This window comes from Orcinus orca, chromosome 20 (genome assembly GCF_937001465.1).
Source record: "Orcinus orca chromosome 20, mOrcOrc1.1, whole genome shotgun sequence".
NCBI classification, from domain to species: Eukaryota; Metazoa; Chordata; class Mammalia; order Artiodactyla; family Delphinidae; genus Orcinus; species Orcinus orca.
Window position 1 is genome coordinate 17,881,255 of NC_064578.1, and position 23,415 is coordinate 17,904,669.

Consider the following 23,415-nt stretch of genomic DNA (forward strand, 5'->3'; position numbering starts at 1 on the left):
CCTCAGGCCTCTGCCTGCTGCTCCCTGGGTCTGGAACACCCTTACCCACATACATCCTTATCCTTCACTTCGCTTGGATCTTTGCTCAAATGTCTCCTTCAGTGAGGCCCTCTCAGGCCACCCCACTGCTTCCCAGCAACTCCTCACTCAGAGTCGTTCTAAATATTTGTCGCCACCCAACACCCTAAATGTTTCACGTATTTACGTTTCTTGCCTGTTCCCATCAACACACTAGAATACAAACTCCACATGGAAAGAGATCCGTATGTGTCTGGTTCCCTCCTGCATCCTCAGTCCTGGAACGGTGCTTGGTACATAATAGCTATCATTATTTATTCAATGAATGAATGAACAAACGAACAAATGAATGGCAAAGAACAGGTGGTGCCATTTGCTGAGATGGGGACGGAGTAGTGGATTTTGGATAAGCATGTGGGGTGGCTGAGGGACAACCAGGTGGGGCGGCCTCAAGTCTGAAGCACCAGGCCGGACCACGCTGGCCCGAGGGCCACATGGATGGGGCAGCTCATTTCTGGTTCTCCACAGCCACTCCAGATGGCCCCAGCAGGGCCTGGGACTGACTCCGTCCAGTGGCCCCAGGGCAGACAGAGGGAGAAGAACCTGCCACTCCTGTTCCCCGGGTTCTCCGAGCTTGCCTGAGTCTCTGCCCGCAGGGCCCCAGCAGCCAGCCAGCAGCAGACACATTATACAGTCCTTCTATGGCCCCGGTAGGCCCTGTCAGCCTCAGAAGGCCAGGCTGGAATAGCCATGGTCCTGGTGGCGGGAAGGGGTTTCCTCGTAGCCCCCCACTCTCCTGGTAGCCTCCAGGGCGGGAAGCTCAGTTTCACCTCAGCTACCTGCGTCACCGTTCAAACATCCCCTCTGTCATATTTCTGGCTCCCAGAATCTGCACGGGAGGTCCCTCCCCACCCATCTCGGCTTCTGGCATATCATCCCCGCCCAACACCCCAGACCCCCCAGACCCGGCTCCCCAGCTGCCCCTGCAGAAGCTCCGCCAGCTGCTCCAGCCCACACAGGTCTTCCCCCACCTGGGTTCTGAATGCGCCCATTGTCTGATAACTTGGCATCCCAGCGTTTCGATGCTCCTCCCCTCATTTCCAAACCCCTCACCCCTCGCCTGTCTCCAAGCCCCTCGGGACAGGAGAAACCTCGTGACTTGACACAGAGGACACAGTAGGCACTCAAACACTGTACTGAGGGAACCTGGTTGGCTTCTGTGCTAGTAGAAACACCTTTCTGAGGTTAGAGGGAATGAGGGGGGAAAAGCTCCATGGACTAACGTGCAAAATTTTCCAGGGCATATTGTAAAGGAGAGGCGGGAGATGGGTTACGTATTACACTGCCATTTGTGGAAAACTCCAGTTTTTCAAAAACCCACAAATATGGGCACACACGTTCTGTAAACCCTTAGAAAAATGTCTGGGAGGATGCATGCCAAATCGCTCATGTCGGCCACCTGAGAAGGGGAGGGTGTTTGAACTTTCACTTACAGATCATTATTCAGGTTTTCCTTGAACGATTTGTTTAAGCTTTGTAACAGAGAATTTCAAACATATCTCAAAGTAGAGAAAATAGTATGATGAGCCCCACGTAACAACAACATGACGCACGGTGGTCTTATTACATTTACACCCCCATCCCAGACCCCTTATCTTTCCATCTGTAAATAATATGTCCCTGTGTATCTCCATCGGATCAAGACTCCTCCCTCTTTTAAAAAAAAAAAAAATCCATTACTACCATCGTGACATTTCTTAAAAACAAAATACTTTCCCTCATATCCAGCTTGGTAGGGAGGTCAACAAGCTGTGGCATTCCTGCAAGTTAACTGGGTTACCCTCTGCCCCGTGCCCCTGCCCCAGCCCCAAAGTGAAAAGGAAGAAACTTTCCGTGGCACTTTAGAAAAGAAAAAAATTCAAAAGAACCTACGAAGCTCTGAAATGGTTGCTTGCAAACGCTAGTCTCTGGACACAGTTCACCGTTCAGATTTTAAACGGAGCCCAAAGTGTCCAGGAACACCCCTTTAGTCTGTGCTTCCAAAGGAGCAGGCAGGATCTCCAAGCTTTTTACCCAAAGGGCTAAAACTGGTAAAGGACTTAGGGGGCTGCGTGGGAGATCCAGAGGTTCCTTTCTAGGCCAAAGTGAAGACTCTAGAATGCAGATATTCTCAGAAAGGGAGCTGCTGAGCTCAGGGAGGGGTAAAAGCAGGCGAGGCTGGGAGGCTCGGCTTTTCCATCCCACTGTCACTGTCACTGTCACCAGCCATGACCCTGGATCAGCCAATAACCTCCAGAGGCTTTGGTTTTATTATTTGAAGATGGAACTGTCATAGCACCTACCTCACAGTTTGGTGCAGGGATTAAATAATGAGATCCTACCTGAATAGCTTGAGTACTCAATAAATGGGTGTGATCAAATTATGGTTCCTGTTTAATCACAATATTATTATTATTCTAATTCTGACACCTATCAGCTGTGTGACTCTGGCCCAGCCACCTAACCTCGCTGAACTGGCCAATTCATGTATAAACTAAGAAACTAGATGACTCTTAAAGCCTCTTCTAATTCTGCCCCCAAAGAATGGAATTTTATGAATGAATCCAACTCTAGCTGTTCTTTCTCATCTAAGAAAACAAACAAAAGATGATGAAGCATGGAGTTTTTAAAACATATGGATTTTTTAAAACATATTCTTTCGCTGTGAGTTTAGTGCTAAGCAATTCTAACTCTTCCTCTAGGGGGAGGGCCTATGAGGGTTTACAGAGACCTTGGAATTCCCTGCATGGAACAGGGCTACAGCAGCAAGGGAGTGAGGTGGAGCAGGCAAGATGCTCCCGGTGTGACCACAGGTGCTTTTGGTGTCAGAATCAGGAAAGGGCTGTCAGTCTCCAAAAATGCACTCCCTGTGCTTCAAACCAACCTCAGAAGTCTTACCCTAGTCCCTCCTGCTGCAATTTCTGCCCCGTTTCCTTTTACTCCGTTCTCCATGGGACCACGTGGAGGAGACCCTTTGCAAGTATTCAAAAGCAGATTAATTGGTTCTCAGCTTCCTCAAAGGCCAACTCCCAGCCCAGGGAGGCTTAAGGATGCTGGCGCATGGGGAAAGAACAGAATTACTGAACTATTGACGGGCACAGCAGGAGGCTGGGCAAAGACCCCTGAAAGAGTAAACACATCAGTTTTGGTGAGAGAAGGTGCCTGTGATTTGATACCAATGCTGACGCTATTTCATGCATCATCAGGAAACCCTGAAAACCAAGCGCACCTCTCCAATGCCCAGGACTGGCTGTGGGAGGAATCTGTCCTCTGTGATCGGTAAAAATCCCAGAGGCCAGAGATCTCCACATCACAGGCCCTCCTGCTTACACCATCTAAAATGCTCTTGACATTGCTTGTAACAGTGAAAAAATAGAAACATCCAGTATCCATTAAGAGGGGACTGACTATACAGTAGAACACTATACGGCAGTTATAAATGAGCAAAAACTCCAAGATATATCAAGCCAAGAAAATAAGTGCAGAACAGTGTGTTAAAAAGGGGGTGGGGTAGGGAGCAATAAGAATCTACACATACCTAACTCAAAAATATGGGAGGGCTTCCCTGGTGGCGCAGTGGTTGAGAATCTGCCTGCTAATGCAGGGGACACGGGTTCGAGCCCTGGTCTGGGAAGATCCCACATGCCGCGGAGCAACTAGGCCCGTGAGCCACAACTACTGAGCCTGCGCGTCTGGAGCCTGTGCTCCGCAACAAGAGAGGCCGCCATAGTGAGAGGCCCGCGCACCGCGATGAAGAGTGGTCCCCGCTTGCCACAACTAGAGAAAGCCCTCGCACAGAAACGAAGACCCAACACAGGCAAAAATAAATAAGTAAACATATGTGGGGTTAAAAAAAAAAAATGGGAAAAAAAATATAAAATAACAATGGGTTATGAAAGGGATCTGAGAGAAGTTGGAGCTCACAGAAAAGCACCAGCCAGGTACAGGTACACTGGTGGCGGCATAAGCGTTGGGGTCAGCAGAACAGGGTTCAAATCCCTGCCTGCCATTTCCTAGCTTTGTGGCCTTGGGCAAGTCACTAACTCTCTCCGAGTCTCAGTTTCCCCCTCTGTAAACTGAAGGTAATACTAGAATCAAGTTCATAGGACAGTTGAGCCAAGTAGGTGTGACTATCAATCAGTGCAGTCACTTGGTGATGGTCTGCCTGCCTGGACAGCAGCACTTGACCTGTGGACAAACAATTTGCATTTGAAGCAAAGTGACAAGGGGATGCAGCCCTTCTAATCCTCAGTTCTCTCTGGCTCCTTCCGTTCTTTAGCATTTACACATTTTTTTTAACCCCTTGACACAAGACTAAAGCAGAAACGTCTAATAATAAAAACTCAATACTTAAAGAGTGTTTGATATGTGCCAGGCACTGAAAGCACTTTATGTCCGTTAACTCATTGAATTTTCATCGCAACCCTGTGAAGTAGGAACTACAATTTTATCCCCCCTTTACAAGTGAGGGGACTGAGGCACAGAAAGGTTAAGTAACTCAAGGCAAGAGTTGAGTCAGGATTTGAACCCAGGCGAACCTGTTTCTCATACCACTCTCCCCAATTCATCTTCACTCTCAGAGGCTTAGGGAGGCTGATTCCTTCATTTCACAGGTTAAAAGAGAAATAAATGCTGAAGATTAAAGCCACAACCTTGACATCAAATCTCTGTTGAAACTAGGAGTAAAACCTCACACCTGGTAAGTGATGTACAGTTTCCTAGGCTGAACAGCCTTCCCAGGTATTTAATTCCCAAAGTCTTAAGTACTCCCACGGCTCAGGCAAGAGGATTAGCAGGGGGAAAAAACAAAAGAGAGAGAGAGAGAGAAAGAAAGAGAAATCATAACTAAAATTTCCAAAGTCCAAAGAAAAATCAGCACAATTTACATGGAAGTTTCAAAATCAAAGACTCTGACGAGCTCTGAAACACCCATCTGCAAGGCATAGATGAGCATTCCTTTATAAATGCAGACTTGAAAAGGCAAAAGGTGCAGGAAGTACACCCACAAATTCTCATTTCTCCAGAGAGTTTAGTCATGATTACTAGCCCAGGAGGTGGGGTGGGAATGAAACCAACCACATGACCCTAACCAAGCAGGTGTTGAACCCAGTCATTCCTGCAAGACCACAGGCTTCTTGTTAAGAGTGCAAAGATCTAGGGCCAGTATCTCCCGGGATATGAGTAAGAGCAGGCACCTAAAGTACCTGTGACCATGAGAGGGTGATGTCACGGAGTCATTCAACCTCTGATACTGATAACCTCACCAGGATGGCAGTGATTCAGGGCCCCGCCCCACCTGTCAATAGGGCCCAGGTTATTGTCCCAAGCTGACTCAAGTGATGACGTTCTCTATGGAAAAGCCACAACTTTTCCACAAACAAGTTGGTCAAATCATTCCCTTTCAAAGACTCCCACACAATTGTGATGAAGAATTTGTGGGGGAAGAAGTTTGCTGTCTGAAAATCCTCATACTGAAACCAGGCTTCATTCTAACTAGCAGGTCCTGGGACACTGGTATACATGTAACCCCTCCGCCCCGCCGCCCCAAAAACATTCTGCCAGAGAAGTCTCATCCCTCTGCCATAAACTAGACGTAAAGCCATACTCCTCTTGGGTAACAGGCCAAGGGGAGGGGTAGCTTGGAAAGAACACTGGATCCTGGTTTGAATCCAATACCCTTTAAAGGAGATGTGGTAACAATTAGCTCTCAGGATTATTCTAGAAAAATGCCTGCCCAGAGTATTGTCTTTAAATGGCACCAAGGGACTTCCCTGGTGGTCCAGTGGTTAAGAATCCATCCGCCAATGCAGGGGACACGGGTTCAATCCCTGGTGTGAGAAAATCCCACGTGCCAAGGAGCAACTAAGCCCGCGAGCCACAACTACTGAGCCCACATGCCACAACTACTGAGCCCGTACACCACAACTACTGAAGCCAGCACACTCTAGGGCTCACGCACCACAACTACTGAGCCCGCGTGCTGCAACTAGTAAAGCCCACGTGCCTGGAGTCCGTGCTCTGCAACAAGAGAAGCCACAGCAACAAGAAGCCCATGCACAGCAATGAAGAGTAGCTCCTGCTCGCCGCAACTAGAGAAAGTCTGCACGCAGCTATGAAGACCCAGCGCAGCCATAAATTAATTTTTTTAATTAATTAATTTTTTAAAATAGCACCAATATGGACTTAAAGAATGTGGGAAGTCCAGCTCTCTCAAGAAACAGCCCAATCCTAATTACCAATCGAGCATCTCACTTCTTCAGGTCTTTACACAAATGTCATTCTCCTTAGTGACAACCTCTCTCCAATCCCTCCAGCCCCCAAATCCCTCCACCCCAACACACATAATTCTTATCACCCTTCCTGCAGTGTTTTCTTTCCCTTCCATAGACCACCATCCAATTGCCTCCTCCTATCTCCTCCAATTAGAAGGGAAGGAAGTCCAAGAGGACAGGGACTTTTGTCTTTTTCCTGTTACATCCTCAACACCTAGTGCAGTGCTAGATAGGTGCCCAACAAATTTATTCCTTGAACAAACAAATGCCTCCGTCGTCCCAAGGGACTTCTCTCCCCGAGACATTCAGAGCAGGAACTATCCATCACCTTCAGCTGGCTGCTCACAGACCATCTGGTTAGTTGGCTTTTCTTGCAGTAAAGAGCACAGACTTTGGAGTCCAACAGCCACTGAACACGCGGCCAGGCTCTCCCACTTCCTGTCCTAGTGAACTACACTCTCTCACGCAGCTGCTCAGGGTCTGTCAATTCTCAGTGGTTTTGTGAGGTGTAAGGGAGAGAGACAGCATCTGGGAAGAGTTCTGGACACATAGTACGTACTAGTACTATCTGTACAATGTTGCTTAGGATAAGAAGAGAGGATGAAACAATTTTTTTAGTATGTCTCAAATATTGCATGGGACATACTGATACTAAAAAATCAGTCATTGTTTACCTGAAATTCAAATGTAACTGGGCATCCTGTATTTTTTTTTTTTCCATTTGCAGATGGTGGCCACTTTAATTTGAGCAATGATTGATACAAACCATTTGAAGGCAAATAAAGCATCCTATATTTTTGATGTTCAATCTGGCAACTCTGCCCATTAGGCATTATATTGCTGAAGGCGAAGTGATGCATCTTACATAAAGATTTATAAGATACTACCCTATAATACTCGCTCAGTGAATATTTATTGATCAGATGAATTTCGGAGCTGTGAGATTTTTGTCTTGGCCGTGAGATGATTGAGTTAGCCGTAGATCATTGTCGTTGAGTTTTTTGCATCTCTTTACAAGCTCCCTTCAGGTTCCTGCGCATTGCCAAAAACTGGAAGAATGGAAACTGGGTCTTGAACAATTAATGGGCCTGAAGGATGCTGCCGATACCCAGGAGAAAGGTGTTGGGTGTATCTGGAAGCCTTGCTCAAGGAAGGTGTCACCAGACAATAGGAAACCAAACAGATGGCCCTGGCGGCTCAGATCTCTGTTTAGATTTTGATCTGGTGCTTCCTTACACCAAGAAGTGTGGGGCAGAAATGGCTCATCTGACCTTTACACTCTAGACTGCAAGCTGTTTTGTGACAAGACAATGAGGTAAGGTTACACCAGCAGTGTGCAGGGCTCAGAGAAACTGGGGAGTGCCAAGTGGAGACACATGCCCTGAGAACATCCCCTTCTCCTTGTGTCCTTTCTGTGGCTGGTACTGAGAAAGTTCCCTCTTTTCTTTAAAACAGAAAGCACGACAACACCTGAAACTACTATGTTATGTGTCAATTAGATCTCATTTTATTTTTTGGAAAAAGGCACAGTGGAATAGCTTCTAAAAGCAAAAGATATGTACGGACCTATATATACACTCTGAAACCTCATTCCTTCATTCAACAAATAGTTACTGACACCTACAATGGGCCAGGAACAGTTCCAGGTGCAATACAGCCGGTGAACTCAACAAGACAAAAGCCCCTGGCCTCCTGGAGTTTTTTTGTTGTTTGTTTTTTGTTTTTAATATTTATTTATTTATGTGGCTGTGTTGGGTCTTAGTTGCGGCACGTGGGATATTAGTTGCAGCATGAGGGATCTAGTTCCCTGACCAGGGATCGAACCTGGGCCCCCTGCAATGGGAGCATGGAGTCTTAACCACTGGACCACCAGGGAAGTGCCCCTCTTGGAGCTTTTGTTCTAGTGGGAGGAGAAAGACAATAGACAGGTGAAATACATGTTAGATGGTGAAAAGAGCTACAGAGGAAAACAAAGCAAAGAAGGGGGAAAGGGTTACTGCCTCAAATAGGGTGTTCAAGAAAGACCTCATTGAGAGGGTGACACTTGAGCAGAGAAGTTAAGACATAAAGGAGTGAGCCATACAGGTAGCAGGGGGAAACTGTTATTGACAGAGGTAATAGCCAGTGCAAAGGCCCTGAGGTAGAAATGTGCCTGGTGTGTTCTAAGTACAGTCAGGACAAGAGGTAAGGGGTGGAGGTGGGAGGGGAAGCAGATCATGGAAGGCTTGTAAGTCATAGAAAACATTGGCTTTCATTCTGTGTGAAATGGGAAACCACTGGCGGATTTTGAGTAGGTGTGATGCTTTCTAACTTAAATTTTAAAAACCATCACTGACTGCTGAGTGGAGAAAAGACTGTTGGTAGAGGGGCAGAGGAAGCAAGAAGACCAGAAAGGAGGCTGTTGCAACATCGAGGTGAAGACACTCAAAAACGTCTTTGGGGAACTCTCCTGGGAGTCTGAGTACCAAACCACACAAACAGGTGTTCTTCTTAGCCTTCAACCTGCCCGAGTATCATAAATCTGAAAGGCTGTTGGATTGTTACAAGCTCTTCTAATTACAAAGCCCACTAATTATTATCTAGACCTTGGCCAGTTATCCCACGGGGTCCTGTGCTGGCCACCATTTATGATTTTCCTCATGGGAACAGGTTCAACTCTTCAGGCAGACCCCAGAAGTTCCCAGCAGTAACATCTGAGCTCACAGGGATCTGGGCACACTCCGTCTATTCCCAGTGTGGACAGATCCACAGCCAGACCTCTGCCTGGTGCCCACACCTTGAGTTGGTTCCACTTGGAACATGAGTTTGTTTAGGACAGGTTCCCTCCCAACCCACCATGAATGCCAGTATAATTGCATTTTCAGAGACTCAGAAAGTCGAAAAGAAGAAAGTAAAAGAAGTGCAGTTCACCTAGCATTTTTAGGAAGTGAAAGTCAAAAGGGACAGAGGCTGAAAATGGCTCAGAGGCGAAAGACAAAAGAGGTGCTTCAGAGGCAAAAAAAAAAAAGCCTGAATTCTAGCAACACAATTAAAAGTAGCAAGATGCAAAAGGTGTAAAGACCTCTTTTCCAAAGGGCGGGAGGAACTCGCCTTAGAAAGGTGAATTAGTTTCACTGGAGATGCAGTTTGGCAACGAGGCAGTCGAGGGCGTGGGAAAGGGCACGGGTTTTAGAAGACAGAAGTCCAGCTCTGCCACTACCTGGCTGGGTGACCTCAGACAAGTTGTCCAACTTCTGAGTCTCTAGGAGATAATGACAGTTTCCGTCTTGGGCCGCCGTGAGGCTTAACCAAGCTGTCAGGTCTGTGAGGACCCACTTTTGCAGGCCCCACTCCTGACACTGGTTAGAAACAAATACTTGTATTTTTATTTGTTGGCCGCCTCCAAATAAATACTCTCAGCATAGCCCTTCCATTATGTTCTCCTCCAGTGTGGGGTCCCTGGAAAACCTCTGCATCTATTGACACAAGACTAAGGAAAAAAGACCACTGTCCTATACAAATTCCTACTGAAACTGGTGCCTGCTGTTCTCCCAAGCTCCAGCCCTGAGATTCCCAAATACCCTCAAGATGATGCCACTTCTGGGTCCTTCAAACTTAACACTTTCCTAACCAAGAATAAATTTTCCTTCCCCAACTTGCTCCTACTTTCTCCTCTATTCCCAGCAAAGGATGTCCTCTCATTCACCAAGATCCAGGGGGTAAAACTGAGCACCCCTCGCTCAGAAAACATCCTCTGAATATCTTCCTACCCCAGTGACATTCTCCAGTATATTGGAATTAGCCACTGAGGGAGGGGGCGCATCAGAGAATTCCTGGAATCTCCCTGAGGGCCCCCAGCACTGGCTGCTTCTCTGGGCACCCCCCATCTCCACCCCGTCTGCTCTAATTTGCGCCCGCAGAGCTCTCCTTCACCGGCACGGCAGGTCGACCAGCCGTATCCTTCCCCGATCAAGGGTGCCCTTGGATCCTTGGCCTCAGGATGGGCAACCAGATGCCCACACCCTGGCCGGCACTGGGTATTTATTCATCAAACATTCCTGATCTCGCCACTGGAGTTGTCCAGGGCGATGAATCAGGTGGCAGCGGACTCCTGGGGAGCTTTTAAAAATGCCATGTCAGAACCCCACCTTCAGAGACTGCAGCTCAGTGAATTTTCAGGTTTTTGAAGTGCTCCAGGTGATGTGATGCTTAGCCATGTGGGTAAACCATGGTCTCAGAGGCTGGGGCAGAGCGTTTTTTGGCAATGGGGAAAAGACAGACACCCTTAAGCCATGTGTATTATGAAATATGTTTAAAAACCAAGCAAAAGCTGCCAGGTTCAAGGTCACCCTGATTTCCTGCACCCCCCCACCCGGACCCAGTTGTACCTTGCCCACTCCTCCCACCCCAATTCTGAACAATATTCATGGGCAGGTCCACAGACAACCCCACTCCAGCCCTTCCCAAGCACACTGCACAGTGGCAAGCAAGAAAACACCGCAGCGTTTCCTTTCCTAGCAAAGGGCACTTTGGTCTAGTCACTGTTTGCTGTTTGCAGAGCAGTGTTTGCTTTAACACAGAAACAGGGAGAGTGAGGAAACTGGTTTGGCTGGTTTGCCGGGTGGGAGAGAGCACAGGGAAACGTTTGAACCAAAGGTAAAACAAGGGAGAGTCTCAAACAGAAGGCACCAAATACTCCAGGGGCTTTAATATGTAATATTCATTGGGCACTTAATATACACTGTGACATGGGTACTATTATGCCCATTTTACAGAAGGGGAATCTAAGGCTTAGAAAGTAATTGGCCAATGTCCCTCAGCTGGCAAGGGGCATTACCTGGATTTCAATCTAGGCAGTCTGACTCAAGAACCTTCTAAATGTTCTTGGGCCTTGGGAGGTGGGGGAGGAGTGGAGAACTGAGGTAGATACAGGAAGGAAAGGGAAGAGGAAAAATGCAGAAAGAGGGGGCTTAAAACGCTCCCAACAGTAACAAGCAAAAGCTGAAGTATATAAAAGGAAAACTTACAATAGTAAGAGAGAAAAGGCGAGGGGAGAGGGAGGGGAGAGGGAGGGGAGAGGGAGGGGAGAGGGAGGGGAGAGGGAGGGGAGAGGGAGGGGAGAGGGAGGGGAGAGGGAGGGGAGAGGGAGGGGAGAGGGAGGGGAGAGAGAGAGACACCACCACAATTTTTTTTTAATGGACCAAAGACAAAAAAAAACACTTTAATGTGTCTAACTGCCCTTCCATTTCCAGAATCGGGTTTGAGGTCTCCCCGCTCTGCCCTCCGTGGCTTCCAGAGGGAAGCACTAAGTACACTGTATCCCTGGGACACACTTATCACTATGGTCTGGCTTCAAGAGCCACTGGCTGGGCATGCAGCCTTCACAAGCATCTTAGAAAGTTCTAACAGACGCAGCTCTCCCTGCCAATTACAATCAACGTTGAGCGCTGGCCCAAGGCCACAGTTTGAGAGGAAGAAAATAAGCCAAGGTATGAGGTAGTAAATATTCATTCATTCATTCATTTGTTGAAAATAATACGAGTGCCTACTCTTTCCCTAAGAAATATGAGCCACCATTGAATGACTCCTTCCTGTTTCCTTAACATCCTTCTCACTCACTTTATGTTCAGCCCACTCGGCTTTATTCATTACTGTAATCCCAGGGTCCAGCCCAGTGCTGACACTCAATAGGCACCCACGTGTGTTGACAAGAGAATCTAAACGAATAAACAAATATGCATATTTAATCCTCACAACAAACCTGTAAGTATTATTGCCCACCCCACCCCCCAATTTTACAGATGGGAAACAGGCTCATAGAAGCAAAGTGATTTACCCAAGGTCACACAGCTAGTAGCTGAAATTCATACCTGGTCTTTCATACTCATGGAACTATCCTGACCAGCCCTAGCCCATTCCCTTCCTTGAAAGCCTACAGCCCTGAAAGAAGATGGGGGTTGAGGCAGAGTGGAAACCCAGAAAGTCTGGGTTGTGATGGGTGTCTCTTAGGGATTTCTGGGTATGGGCAGCTTCTGGGAGATGTGAGAGCTGATTGCTTCAGCATCCGGCTTATCTGGGGCTGCACTTGGAAGGCTTAGAAGGAGCATTTCGGAGGAAAAGGCTCACCCAATAAAAAGCCCCAGAAAGCAAACAGGGATTTCCATAAACACCTGGCTGAGAGGATAGGCTAGAGGCCCCGTACAGAAGCAGCAGGTGCCAGCCTTCCTTAGATGGCTTTGCAGGGCTCAGGACTTTCTGCCACTCCTTGTGAGACACAAAGGCAAGGGCAGGAGAATGACTCATTAGTCTCCTTCCCCAGGGAGATTTGCACCAACCATTGACACAGATGTGAGTAACAGGGAAGTGATGTTTAGGAGTTGGAGGGATGAGGGAGTAGGGATCCTATGACGTAAGGTGACCCCAAAGCAGGCTTCTGTATTTGTTTTTTAAAGCCTAGTTTAGGGACTTCCTTGGTGGTACAGTTGTTGAGAATCCACCTGCCAATGCAGGGGACACAGGTTCGATCCCTGGTCGGGGAGGATCCCACATGCCGCGGAGCAACTAAGCCCGTGTGCCACAACTACTGAGCCTGCACTCTAGAGCCCGCGTGCCACAACTACTGAGCCCACGTGCCGCAACTACTGAAGCCCGCGCGCCTAGAGCCCGTGCTCTGCAACAAGAGAAGCCACCGCAATGAGAAGTCCCCGCACCGCAAGGAAGAGTAGCCCCCGCTCACCGCAACTAGAGAAAGCCTGCATGCAGCAACGAAGACCCAATGCAGCCATAAATAAATAAATAGATAGATAGATAGATAAAGCCTAGTTTAATGAGGGGGCCTGCATACCGTTTCCATCACCTTTCAGTACATCTTTTAGAAGGAGGAGGAAATGGGTGTATTTAATCCTTACAGCTGGATGCCTGTGAGCAAGGTCAATCCATCAAGCAATCAGAGCTCAAACCCAAAATATAAGCCCTGTTTGCCCAAGGTCAGGTGGAGGAGGAAGCAAAGCAAGGAAACCATCCGTTTGAAAGCCTGCCTGCTTTTTTTCCCACCCCTCAATCAACTGAAAGCTGAGTGCACAAGTATTATCCTGAGATTGGAAACTGTCTAACAGCCTGGGTTTTTCAAACCAGTTTGTGCTTTTAAAAAAAAAAAAAAAAAAGGAAAATAATCAGAAACTCTAAAGAACCAGTTTACAGTTGTGGTTTTGGTGTCGTTTGTATGTACGTTCTCCATTCTAAAACGTAGAGAGAAATCAAAGGAACACAAAGCTGAGTGAGACTGTGAGGTTGGCCATCTCACAGGGCACAGGAAAGCCCCCAGAAAACCACCCCAAGATCCCCTAAGTTTAATCAAAACCCTATTTGTGACACTCTTCAGCCACCTGTGGACATAACGCAATAGGCTCCTTGTTCTCAGACTCCCATGCAGCAAATTCCCCACAGGGCCAATGTTTAAACCTGGTACTAATGTTGCATGCCTCCATCTTCCTGGACTGTCCAAAGAGAATGAGGTCACCTCCCTAAATCCTGGCTGCCTTTTTCAATCACAAAGCCAGTTCCCTGAGATCGCATGTGTGATTTTACCAGAAGGGCACTTTCATCTGATTCCACATTGGAGTGGTAGGAGACCCCATCGTCCAAAAAGGCCAAAAAAATTACATGTCAGGAAATCTGTTGATTGGGGCTGGGTACGTGGACATAAAGGGAACTGGAACCAGCCACACAAGCAGCTTCCAGAGGATACTTCTCCCACCAACACTACCAGCTATAGGTCCCTTCCACTTCCCACCAGGTCTGGCCCACCTCCATAACCACCAGCCCCCTCGGGGTCCCGCCCTATCAACACCTCTGCTCTCCAGGGTACATAGGGAGGATGATGCCTATTTCACGATGGACACAAATTCCCCAAATACCCTCTGTCTTTTTTTTTCGAGATTATTGAGAAGCGTGAAGAATGGGAGAAAGACCGGCTGTGGCTCCCTGAGCAGGTCAAGAAATTGCCTTATGCTTCCGTCTCCTCATCTCAAAACAGAAATAACAATGGTACCCACCCCACCCCCCCCCACCCCCCCCCACCCCCGTCACACAGTTCAATGAGGTAAAATAGGTAAAGCGCTTGTCCCAGAGACTGGTTCAAAAGCCAATAGGTGGGGCTATTAATAATAATATTTATGTTATTGTTAACATGTAATAATGTTATTACTGGTCAGATACGAAAGCTTGGTGGTGGTGGTGGTGGGAATAAAAACTAGACTAACCCACCCTTGGTGCTACAAAGATGTCTTGGTGAAGGAAAACAAAGTGACCAACACCTGTGTTGCAACACCTCATACACAGATGCACACACCATTTCTAACCCTTGCCCCGAATTCAAGGTTCAGTCAACTTTGCCTCATCCCAGAAGCCAGTCTTCACTGCCCACTGATACCCATCAGAACACCCCAGGGCACCCACACTCTGCCACCTAAGTGCCCATGTCCCACAATGTTCTCTAAGCGGGTCCTGGGACATTTCTTAGCAACCTGCTGGAGTGTGAAATACCAGGGGCAGGGATGAAGTAGCCCTATATCTCCTCAATCACTCCCAGGGGCCCAGCATAGGGCCGGGCAGAACATCAAGCAGAGACTGGCCGAGTAATGGTGGACCCACTGCAAAACCAGGCAGACAACACTTCCTTTCTGACCCAATAGAAAGCTCCACACAACACAGACGTGACTCAGAAAAGCAAATATGTTTAATCAATCAAGCTGTTTAAAAAAAAAAGTCTCCTACTGTTGGAACAACTTTCAAAGTTCAAAAAAAATTTCAGACAACAGCATGATTGCTGTAGATTTTCCACATGGCCAAAGACTGGAAGAATAAACAGTGAATTGCCTTAGGGGAATTGTGGGTGATTTCTCATTTCAAAAAGTGTTTCTTTTATTGTTATGATACTTGCCCTATCAACTAAATCAAGAGGGAAGAGAAAGTCCTTTGGTAGGAAATAAGCGCCTGGGAATCAGTGAAACCAGAAGAGAAACCAACATTCCCTTGCTCTCACTCCTGGGCAATAGTGAAGTGAAACAAAGCAAACTCTAGAATCCTGATTATCACAGTGATAAGACCCAGAGGCACACTGTGTCCGTTTTCATTCCCTGAGTCAGAGCTACCAGGTTTTTGAAACACACACAACACACACAACACACACACACACACACACACACACACAAACACACACACCCCATTATTCCTTGGGGGTATGGTACCTGTATCAAAATGTTTTCATCTCTATGAGCAAAAGCCACAGTCTGGTGACTAAGAGAGGGCTCCTCAGTCATCCCAGAGATGTTGCAGAATGGGGCCTAGGATTCAGGTCCTAGCTCAGATTCTTGCTCTGCTGAACCTGGGGCAAGTGGGCTCCACCCTCCTGAGCCTCACATTTGCTCATCTGTACCACGGGAATTACCACCCACCCCCACCCTCTTCCCACACATCAGGTTTTTGTAGCATGAAATGATAGACTGTCTCAAAGTGGTCAGGATGGGCTTCCCTGGTGGTGCAGTGGCTAAGAATCCACCTGCCAATGCAGGGGGCATGGGTTCGAGCCCTGTTCCAGGAAGATCCCACAGGCCGCGGAGCAACTAAGCCAGTGCACCACAGCTACTGAGCCTGCGCTCTAGAGCCCACGAGCCACAACTACTGAAGCCCACGCACCTAGAGCCCCTACTCTGCAACAAAAGAAGCCAGCACAATGAGATGCCCGCGCATGGCAACAAAGAGTAGCCCCCACTCGCCACAACTAGAGAAGAGCCCTCATGTAGCAATGAAGACCCAATGCAACCAAAACTTTTAAAAAGTAAAAAAATAAGTAGCCCTGAAAAAATTATATATATAAAGTGGTCAGGACAATATGAGACACACTGAAGGCCTCTAATAAGTGCCCCCCATAACTAAGTCAACCATACAAGATAGCCCCCTCAACCCCAACTGCTCTATCTTGGCAAAAGTTTAGATCCCTGTATCTGTGTAAATTACAAAGGGTGTCACCTGAGCCACGGAAGAAGGGGCTCGCCCAGTCCAGCCCAGGGGTGTGGGAGCGCAATTTCTCGGACCCTTCCCAATCCCACCCCACCCCGCTCAGGGACAACTGCGGCGCGCCCTCACCTCTGCCCAGGACTCGGCCTCTCTCCAAGTGCAGCCGGGGCACGGTGAACGTGTAGCTCTCGGCGCCAAAGCCGGGATTGCAGGGCTCCGGCTCCTGGCAGAGCCACGATGAGACCTGGGGTAGGAGAAAGATATGGAACCCGGGTGACTTGAGAGGGTCCCCTCCCGCCCACACCGAAACCAACAGTGCCTCCCCTCCCTTGCTCCCGGCGCCAGGACTGTGGGAGTGGCCCACCCCCATGCCCATCCCCATCCCCCCGGGCAGGCAGCCACGCCAAACTCTTTCATTCGGAAACCTGTGGCCGCCAAGCCCCCAGGACTTCCCAGGAGAGGCGGCTGCTGGGTCACCTTCTCCAGACCTAGCACCCCCTTCCTTCCAGTCTCCTTTTTAATTTCATTGGAGGCATCTTTACGCTTCCAAATTCCACTTTCCCTATACCGGGAGAGCTCCCACTCTTAAGCCCAGTTCCTCAGACCGAGGGGCGTTCCAACCCCTTTTGACCCTACTTTCTTGTCCCGGGGACGTCCCCATACCTATTTACCACCCTTTCTTTACAGGGCAGGTGCCTTCTTTATCTATTGGTTCCCCTTGCCTTACCTCAGAGGTCGTTCCCACTACTCCCGGCTCCCCCCGGACTTGCACCAGGGCTCCCCTATCCCATACCCCGACGCCCACCCTACTCCATGCCCTCCGCTGCCCGCCCTTAGCCCACCCGACTCCCCGGAGGCTGCAGTGAGGCGTGCCCCCCCCACCTCAGGCATTTGCGGGAGGCAGTAGGCAAAGCCGCGCTCGCCCTTCACCCTCACCCGCTCCCGCTCCCTTCTCCGTGGAATCCAGAGCGCGGCGCAGTTTCCAGGCCATTCAGGCCCTTTGTACCCAAACTTTCTTGGAAGAAGAGGGACTGGGGATGACAGGAGAGAGAAAGGGACGACGAAAGAGAGGAAGGGGCTGGGGGCCGGGGTGCGGTTGGTGGGTCCGGAAGGCGTCTCCTGCAAAGTCAGGGGACCCAACGTACCTGCAGCAGCAGCAGCAGCAGGAGCGCAGAGAGGCTGCGGCACGGAGGGCCCATGGCGGGCCGGGCGGGGGTCGAGTATGGTCCGGCCGAGCTGGGCCGGGCTCGAGTCTGGCAGAACTTCCGCGAATTCACAGGTGCTTTAGGGTTCCGGACGCCACTGAGCTGGGCAGTGCCGCGGGAGCCAGGTGAGCCTCGACGGCCCCGCCTCCGGCACCGCTGATTGGCTGAGGATGCACCTGCCCGGCCGCAGCCAATGACCGGCGCGGAAAGGCCTCGGGCTTCCTCCGCTGGCTTGGGCGGACGCTCCGCCCCCGCTCCCGCCCCCCAGCCTCATGCCGACCCGGTGACCGGATTGTAGAGTCAGAGCAGCGGATAGGGCTCCATGATTCCTATTACTATCAGGTTTGAATACCAGCCTCGCGGTGGCTCACTAACACCTGGGACCAGAAAGGATTTTACTCTTTAACTACTTCTGTCTTTTTAACTTCAGATCTCCATCAGTTCGTGAATCTGCAAATCAATTCACTGGGCGGGACCCCGCCCCCCCCCGCCCCCCCCCCCCCCCCCGCCCTTCAAAGCTTCAGTTTCTCCACCTTCCAAATGGGAATAATAATCACCGAGCCTCCCTGTGTTGTTGTGAAGTTGTCATACAATTAATAAGACAAATGTTTGCTGCACCACAAAAGCTCGATACAGAGGTGAGGGATAATAATAGTTAACAATAGGTGCTGGGCATTAAAAGTTACTGTGCCGGGCTCTGTGCTAAGCATGACATTAACCATCTCATTTAATCTCATCTCAAAACAACACAAGAGCTGTGTTTTTATTCCCATTTGATAGCCAGACAACTGAGGCATAAAGAATTTGAAGCCAGTAGGAAGTGATAGAGGACTGGAACCCACCTCCCTCTGATTCCAGAGCCCCTATTCTATTAACTTCACCTCATGTGGTCCCACAAAATCGCCAGCTGGAGCTGCAGTTTTCAATCTGTCCTTTAATGTTGACTGGAAGAGATCCATTAGAGATCACCCAAACCTTTCATTTGCAAATAACTCTTTCTATGTCCCATGCAATGGACACCATCTTTCCCTTTACCCTTGAATCATGATCAGAACTACAGTACGTGTAAAAAGAAATGGTAATTATGTGATATGATGGGGGTGTTAGCTATGAGTTAGGTATGTGTTAGGTAAGTGTTAGTTACTATGGTAGTAATCATTTTGCAATATATGTAAGTGTATCAAATCAACATTTTGTACACCTTAAACTTACACAATGTTATATGTCAATTGTATCACAATAAAGCTGGAAAAATACAAAAACAAACAAACAAACAAAAGCACTACAGTGTGTGGAGTCAGCCACTCACTAGCTGTGCAACTTTGGGCAAGTCAGTATTTTCATCTGTATAAATGGGTCCTTAGGAGCTAATATAAGAAAATCACTAAGCAGAGTGCTTGTTGCCTGGTAGCAACTGCTCAGTAAGTGTTGGGTGTGGAGGTTGTTCTTTGGAACGGACCACCCCCTTTCCCCCTTGCTCATGGGGAAGACCATGTTTACAATATTTCACCCCGAGCTAAAAGTGAATCTGAGCCCATTGAGGCTACTTTCTCAACCCCAGAGGAGAGGCACTGTCTTGAACCAAGACACTGTTTCAGGTCAGTCCAGCCACCACCCCCCAACCTGTCCCCTCCATTTTAATGGGTTTCTGAGCACACACCCAGGCCATTTGGATCTCTGCATCTTGGCGCTCTCTCTGCCTCAACCCACCAGGAGACTTTGAGGGAAAAGGCTCCAGTATTTCCTTTCCCACTGAGGCTCCTGCAGGACAGTGCATTAAGCAAGAAAATGGAAATACAGAAAGAGGCGTTTCCCCCATGGGGCGGCTTGTCCGTTTATTTTTTTTCCCCTCAGTTATGTAAAAATTCATGTTTTATACCATCACTCAGCCCAGGGAGACTTTAGGGCTTTGCTTTCCTCCTCCCACAAAGCCCTGGCCTTGTAACTCCATGGCAGCTCTCATCGACTCCTCCATTACACTCTGATAATTCAATAAAGAGCACCTTAGAAAACAGTTAGGGGCAGTGAGGACAGGTCAGGCCTGAGCTCGCTTCAGACTTCTCGGCAAGCCCTTCTCCAAGCTCCAGGGAGCGGGCCAGGAAGGGCTGCCTGCCCTCAGCGGTCCAGGGTGAGCCAGGGTGAACGGAGGATGCGCAGGGGTTTCCTGTGGAGACAGGGCATTCATTGTGTGGCTCTCAGTGAACTGCCTCAATTTCCTCTTCCATCAAAAAAGGATACCTCATTGTGAGGATCAAATGAGCAGGTGAAGGTGAGCCTCTGCTGCCTGATCTCAGGCTGATGGAGGGTTAAAATTCCTGCTCTGCCACTATCTGGGTAGCATGTCCAGTCTCAGTTTCCTCATCCATAAAATGAAGATGTTGGCAGCACTTAATTCACAAGGTTCGTATAAGCGCTCCGTGAAGTTAGCTATTAGCACTCTAGGCTCAATACCTTCCCCTTCCAGTTCCAGGCAAAACTGTGAGCCCCCATGGAGCCTCCCCACCCCCAGGCTCTCCTTTTCCCAGCCCTGCAGTTAAAGTCTCTTAGGCTATCTCTGGCCTCTGCTTGGAAAAACTCTTTCATGGGGGCTGTTTAGTCTTTGAGACCTTCCCAAGGTCATTTGCATTTTAAAGAGAGCTCTGGGGTATAATTATTTCAAAGGAAGGAAATCTTTGGAACCAGTAAACTCCGCCCAGGGTTCTTATCCTGGTGTCTACGGATGGGCTTCATGGCGTGAGTGGTCGTGAAACTCCTGAGATTGTTAGCAAACCTGTTGGTGCAGGTGGTAAGGTCCATTGCTTTCATTAACTTCTCAACTCGGGGAAAGAAAAATCAAAATCTTGGAAGTTGAGTTCTCTCTGAGGGCCAGTCCAGTGTTAATGGTAGAATTTCAGGCATTAACCAGGGAAAGAAATGTTGACCGAGGCCTTGCGGGTACCATTCTAGGTGGATGACAGACCCTACTACCGCTGGTGCTAACCGGGCTTCCGTCATTGGCATGACCAACACCAGATTTCCTTATTGCCTGCAGGGTGTGTCTCTGACGACTTTCATTTCCTGGGTGTCCTGGCAACTGGTCAGCTTGGAGGCTAAAGATTAACTCCCCAGGCGGTCCTGCTCCTTTCATCTTCTGGCAAAGGGGTGGTATAATAAAGGCACTCAGACTGGGAGGGGCACCTCTACCCCAGCCTCAGCCAAGAGGAGCCCAACCCCCTAGCCGGCTGGGGAGGAATCCCAGGGAAAGTGGAATTGCTGGGGATTGCAGCCAGATCAGACTCCCCATTGTGTGGGGAGAGGAGGCTCCATTCTAGCTGCTCCTGGGGGCTCCTGACACCTCTGCTGGGCCGGGCTGCCTGCCAGCACGCCGGGGAGGGAACTGGATATCCCACTTCAGCCTCCTGTTAAAATGTGGTAACTGATAGGGGTACCGCCCTTTGCAGCTCAGCCACTCACGTCTGCAACAAACATTTTTATTTCAAACACAAGGAAAAATAGTATAATGCACACCATGAATAGTTATAATGAAACACCGTGTATCTATCATCTAGTGCCAACAATTATTTTTTGCAATTTGTATAATTTTGTAACATGTGAACGTTATACCAAATCTTGTTTCATATTTTCATCCCTGAGTTTAAAAAAAAAAACAACTAAGACTATTTTTTAAAAAGTAGTTTTAGGTTCGCAGCAAATTTGAGTAGGAGGTACAGAGATTTCCTAAATACCCTCTCCCCAACACATACATAGCCACCCCCATCAACATCCCCCGCTAGAGCAGTACATTTGTTACAACTGATGAACCTACACTGACACATCATAATCACCCAAAGTCCATAGCTGACATTATGGTTCACTCTGGGTGTCATATGTTCTATGGGTTTGGACAAATGCATAATGATGTGAATCCGCCATTGTAGTACCATACAGAGTCTTTTCACTGCCCTAAAATCCACTGTGCCCTGCCTGCCTATTCATCCCTCCCTCCCCCCAAACTCCTGTCAACCACTGATCTTTTTACTGTCTCCCAAGTTTTGCCTTTTCCAGAATGTCATGTAGTTGGAATCACATTACATGACATTTTGGAAAAGGCAAAACTTTTGGTATGCCTTTTGCAGGTATGTAGACTTTCAGATTGGCTTCTTTTACTTAGTGATATGCACTGAAGGTTGTTCCATGTCTTTTCATGACTTGATAGCTCATTTCTTCTTAGCGTTGAATAATATTCCATTGTCAGGATGTACCACAATTTATTTATCCATTCACCTACTGAAGGACATCTTGGTTGCTTCCAAGTTTTGGCAATTATGAATAAAGCTGCTATAAACATCCATGTGCAGTTTTTTGTGTGGATGTAAGTTTTCAACTCCTTTGGGTAAATACCAAGGAGCATGGTTGCTGATTGTATGGTAAGTATACGTTGAGTTTTGTAAGAAATTGCCAAACTGGCTTCCGAAGTGGCTGCACCATTTTGCATTCCCACTAGCAGTGAATGAGAGTTCCTGTTGCTCCACATCCTCGCTGGCATTTGGTGGTATTAGCGTTCCATTTTGGGCATTCCAATACATATGTACACTTGCATTTTTATTTTTGCAGACCATTTTAAAGCAAATCCCAGATAACGTAATTTCCCCTGTAAATATGTCAGTCTGCATCTCTGAGAACATGACCATCATCCAATTAAGTAATAACGCCTAATAAAATTCACAATTCCTCAATATTATCTAATGGCTAAAAAATGTCCTTTTAACAATTTGTTTGTATCAGGATTCAAGCACGAGTCACATTTTGCATTGGGCTATATGTCCCTTGAGTCTCTTTATATTTGTAAAAGTCTCCCCATCCTTTTTTGTCCGGCTTTTTTTTTTTTTTTTTTTTTTACTTTTTGGCTGTGCTGCGCAGCGTGCAGAATCTTAGTTCCCCAAGCAGGGATGGACTCTGTGTCCCCTGTGGTGGAATTGTAGTGTCTTCCACTGGACCGCCAAGGAAGACCCTTGTCCAGCTTTTCTGAAGTATAATTGACTGCACATGTTTAAGTACACAGTTTGATGTTTTGGCATATGCAAATACTGTGAAGCCATCAGCACAATCAAGAAAATGAACAGATCCCTTTTGTTTGTTTCTGTTTTGATATAATTCCAGATTTACAGAGTTTGTTTGTTTTTAAGGGGCATTTATTTTTTAAGATACCCGGTCATTTGTCCTGTTGGATATCTTGCATTTTGTATATTGATCACATGCATCCTCATGGTGTCACTTACCATGTCCCTCTCTCCCATATGTCATGTAAACTAGATCTAGAGGTTTGATTTGATTCAAATTCAATTTTTTTTACGCAAAAATATTTCATAACTGGTACTGAGTACTTCCTATAGCATCATATCAGGAAGCAAGAAATTGCCTGGCTGACTCACTTTTAGAATACTAAGATTCAGTTGGTGTCAGCTGATCTTTCCAGTATCAAGTTCTCCATCAACCTTTCACATTGTGGTTTTAGAATCATGGCTGATGGCTGTCCAGATCCATTATCTCATCAGGGAAACAACAAACATTTATTAAGCACCCCCATGTGCCAGGTACTCTGCTCAACAATGGGGACACAGAAATAAACAAAATATGATTCCTGCCCTTAAGAAGCTCATACGGTAGTGAGGGATGCAGACAGGTAAACATTCATCCACTTATTTATTAAGTATTTACTGAATGCTAACTAGGACCAGGCATCGCGCTAAATACCAGTAATTACAATACAGTGTGTGATAAAAGTGATAGCTACCATTTATTTGAGCTCACGATACTCTAAGCAGTATCGGTCTTTGTACAGCACTTTGGGTGCTCTCACTACATCCATTTTTTTTTTTTTTTTTTTTTTTTTGCGGTACGCGGGC

The 23,415-nt window shown here is 47.7% G+C and overlaps 1 protein-coding gene across 1 annotated transcript in view; it reads right to left on the reverse strand.

The window, feature by feature from the left end:
* The window catches only part of CDH1 (cadherin 1), a 78,700-nt gene extending 61,052 nt beyond the window's left edge, over positions 1–17,648 (reverse strand). Inside the window, exons 1-2 of the mRNA XM_004273200.3 lie at positions 17,471–17,648; positions 16,455–16,569 (exon numbers count right to left, since the gene is read on the reverse strand). Of these exons, the coding sequence (XP_004273248.1) occupies positions 16,455–16,569; positions 17,471–17,524 (169 nt within the window). The 5' untranslated portion in view covers positions 17,525–17,648. The remainder of the gene's footprint in view (positions 1–16,454; positions 16,570–17,470) is intronic.
* Positions 17,649–23,415: the final 5,767 nt, after the last annotated feature.